The 2,856-nt window shown below is 45.8% G+C and overlaps 1 protein-coding gene across 1 annotated transcript in view; it reads right to left on the reverse strand.

Annotated features, from left to right (window-relative positions):
- Positions 1 to 2,150: 2,150 nt before the first annotated feature.
- RASL11A (RAS-like, family 11, member A) overlaps positions 2,151 to 2,856 on the reverse strand; it is an 858-nt gene continuing 152 nt past the window's right edge. Inside the window, exons 2-3 of the mRNA XM_009876677.1 lie at positions 2,792 to 2,856; positions 2,151 to 2,603 (exon numbers count right to left, since the gene is read on the reverse strand). The exon at positions 2,792 to 2,856 is cut by the window's right edge and continues 10 nt beyond it. Coding sequence (XP_009874979.1) covers positions 2,151 to 2,603; positions 2,792 to 2,856 — 518 coding nt within the window. The remainder of the gene's footprint in view (positions 2,604 to 2,791) is intronic.

Below are 2,856 nucleotides of genomic sequence, written 5' to 3' on the forward strand. Positions count from 1 at the left end.
CTCCCCCTGTACCAGAGCAGGGCTCTGAGCTCCTGCTTTGCCAAGGGCAGGGGGAGGCACTGGAGCTCGGTGTCTGACATGTTTTTCATCTGGCCTTTGAGCACTATGATGAGATGCCGACAGGTCCAGTACACGCTACCTGCCCTTTGAGCATATTTTGTGTTTGTGTGTGAGCTGGATGACTTTAGGAACTTGATCAGTGAAACTCTGTACTAGATACACAAGTAGGAAATGAAGCTTTGCTCATTTCCAAAGACAAAAGCTACAGTTTAAAACACAAGCAAAACCATAACACAGTGGTAACTTCTCTTGGAAACAATTTGTTATCCTTGATTTCAGGATGGTGAAATGCTGCATAAATATCCCACTTGTGATTTTTTTCAACTCCCCATCAAATTTCCCCATGAATGAGTGGCCTGTGACATGAGTTCGATTTTGCCAGGGATGTGCTCATTCCCAACAGCCCCACCCCCCTGCTCCTCCTGAGCTCACAGCCCAGAGTCCTGGGCCTAGCAGAGCAACTCTCACAGTGAAAAAAATATGTTTAATGTGTTTTAAACAGTACTTTGAGTTGTCGAGGCCGCCATCATGCTTTTGCACTTCCATTGGTTAACTCAGGAGTTTTGATCCCAGTTTGCAGTCCTAGTTTGTCTGTTCCTTCAGAGTCAGGAGTTGCATCCCATCAGCTTTCCTGTTCCCTTTGGAAGGGTAGCACAGGGCCTTCAGAGAGGAGATACAAACCTAACTGTGTATCTGCAGCAGACTGATGTTGTGCATGTGACCCTGGATGGGGAACAGTGCTGCTGACACCCTACACCCCTACCCAAGTGCTAACACAGGCCTCTGCTTCTTCCTCATCGAGCATCATCCTTAACTTGCACAGTCACCCTTCCCTCAGGTACCACCGTTGGGAAGACTGGTCAAGAGTGGGCGTCCCAGAAGGCTTCAAAAGTCCCAAGAGTGAGAAACAACAGAGGCTGCCCACTAACTGCAAGGCACACAGACTTACACAGCAGCTACTTGCCTTTTCTAACAAAAAGAAAGAAGAAAACAGTCTTTGGACTTAATCTATGAGAATTAAAAAAAAAAAACCCACAACTTACTGGAGTTATGCTTGAGTGGTGACAGCAAGTTTCTCCCTGTACAGACCACTCCACTTCCAAACTTTCTACTCAACATAGAGCAAAGCTTTATTTTTCACCAGTACCATGCACATACTTCAGAGGCATATTTGAAGTGCAAAAGCCACATTCCATGCCCAGACATCCAGCAAACAGTTAATAAAAACCACTCTAGTATGATTTAGAGCTCATGTGAAATAGGAGTAAACAGTCTGACCTGTTTCCAAAGGCTACAAAATTGCCCTGAGAAAGTGAAGATAAGATTCCTTTTAGATGTAGCTATTTTCCGTTAAGGGAACCCACGCATCAGCCCTTCCTATCACACATCCCCAGAGAAAGCAAGAGCCATCCCACACACTCCTCTGCTGTGGATTGCGCAGCACTTTGTCCCATGATAATCTGTGGGAGAAACTCAATCCTCCTGTTGAATGCTTTAGGCTCAAAAGATTAATTCTGTGGGATAGATCTCTAAAGCACATCAGAAACTGGAACTCATTCCTAACAACTTATCATCATTCAGGCAATTACAGGTGCAAGCAAAACAGCAGTCGTTGAGGGAGAACAGAGATCCTATGGCAGTCAGAATGCTTACAGATAGTTTTATATTTCCATGTTTAATAAAGCCTTTTTTTTTCCCCTCCCACATAAAGCTTTCCATCAAAGGCTTTTCAAGCACTTTATAAAGGCAGGTGAGGATTACATCATCATAATTCCCATTCTACAAACAGGAAACTGAAGCCCAAAAAAGTCATTTGAGCAGAGTAAAACAGTAAATCCCAGACCAAAACTGTAACAGAATCAAAACCTCCTGGCAAAAAATCCCCTTCTCCAACTACCTCTATTTAGTTGCTATGCATTTTTTTTTCTGTAAAAATAACCCAACCAGGCAAACAAGAGAGAATGGCAAGAAAATTGCAAGCTTCAACTTACTTACTTCCATACTGCTGGTATTAGTACAAAAATAAATTTTTATTAACTAGTTTACAAAAATAAAGTCTGTTAAGTCACACAGGATCTCATTAGGTCGTTTTACTTGACTTTGGAAGACAAAGCCTGTTTGAAACGTCTCTTCAGATCTTGCATATTGGGAGATTTGGGCCGAGGGATGATGGATGATCGCCTCCTGTCCGTGCTGCCAGCGTGCTGTAGTTTGTTGATTTCCTTGCAAAGATACTGGAAAACATCACAGACGCCTTGAGAGTCATCACTTGTGGAGATTTCCAAGAACAGGCTGCCCAGTTCATTTGCCAGCTCTAGTCCCTCTTTCGCCTGCACTTGCCTGGCGTGGAGGAGGTCAGCTTTGTTCCCCACGATAATGATGGGAGTCCTGGCATCTGGGTGGACCTTGCGTATGTGCTGGTAGAGAGGCTGGACTGACTGGTAGCTGCTGTAGTCTGTGACAGAGTAAACCAGGAGGAAACCCTCTGCCCACTTCACACACCTGGACAGGGAGTCCAGCACCTGCACGCAGTCCTCCTGCACCTATGGTACGACAGGGAGACATGGCGCTGTAAAGCCTGTATCACAGACATAGCATCGTGACACAGGTCCAAAGGGAAGCCTGAGCTCTGTCTTAGGAGACTACGTCTGGCCTCGTAGGAAAGTGGGGCTCAAGAGCCGAGCCCTTACGTGGCAGAGAAGAACCCACCGATCAGGAGCATCTCCGTTACCTGGATGCATCCGGGCGTGTCTTGGATCTGCACGGCAACGCTGTCCCCCTCCAGATGGACCAGCC

This window comes from Apaloderma vittatum, unplaced genomic scaffold (assembly GCF_000703405.1).
Source record: "Apaloderma vittatum isolate BGI_N311 unplaced genomic scaffold, ASM70340v1 scaffold6379, whole genome shotgun sequence".
Taxonomy (NCBI): domain Eukaryota; kingdom Metazoa; phylum Chordata; class Aves; order Trogoniformes; family Trogonidae; genus Apaloderma; species Apaloderma vittatum.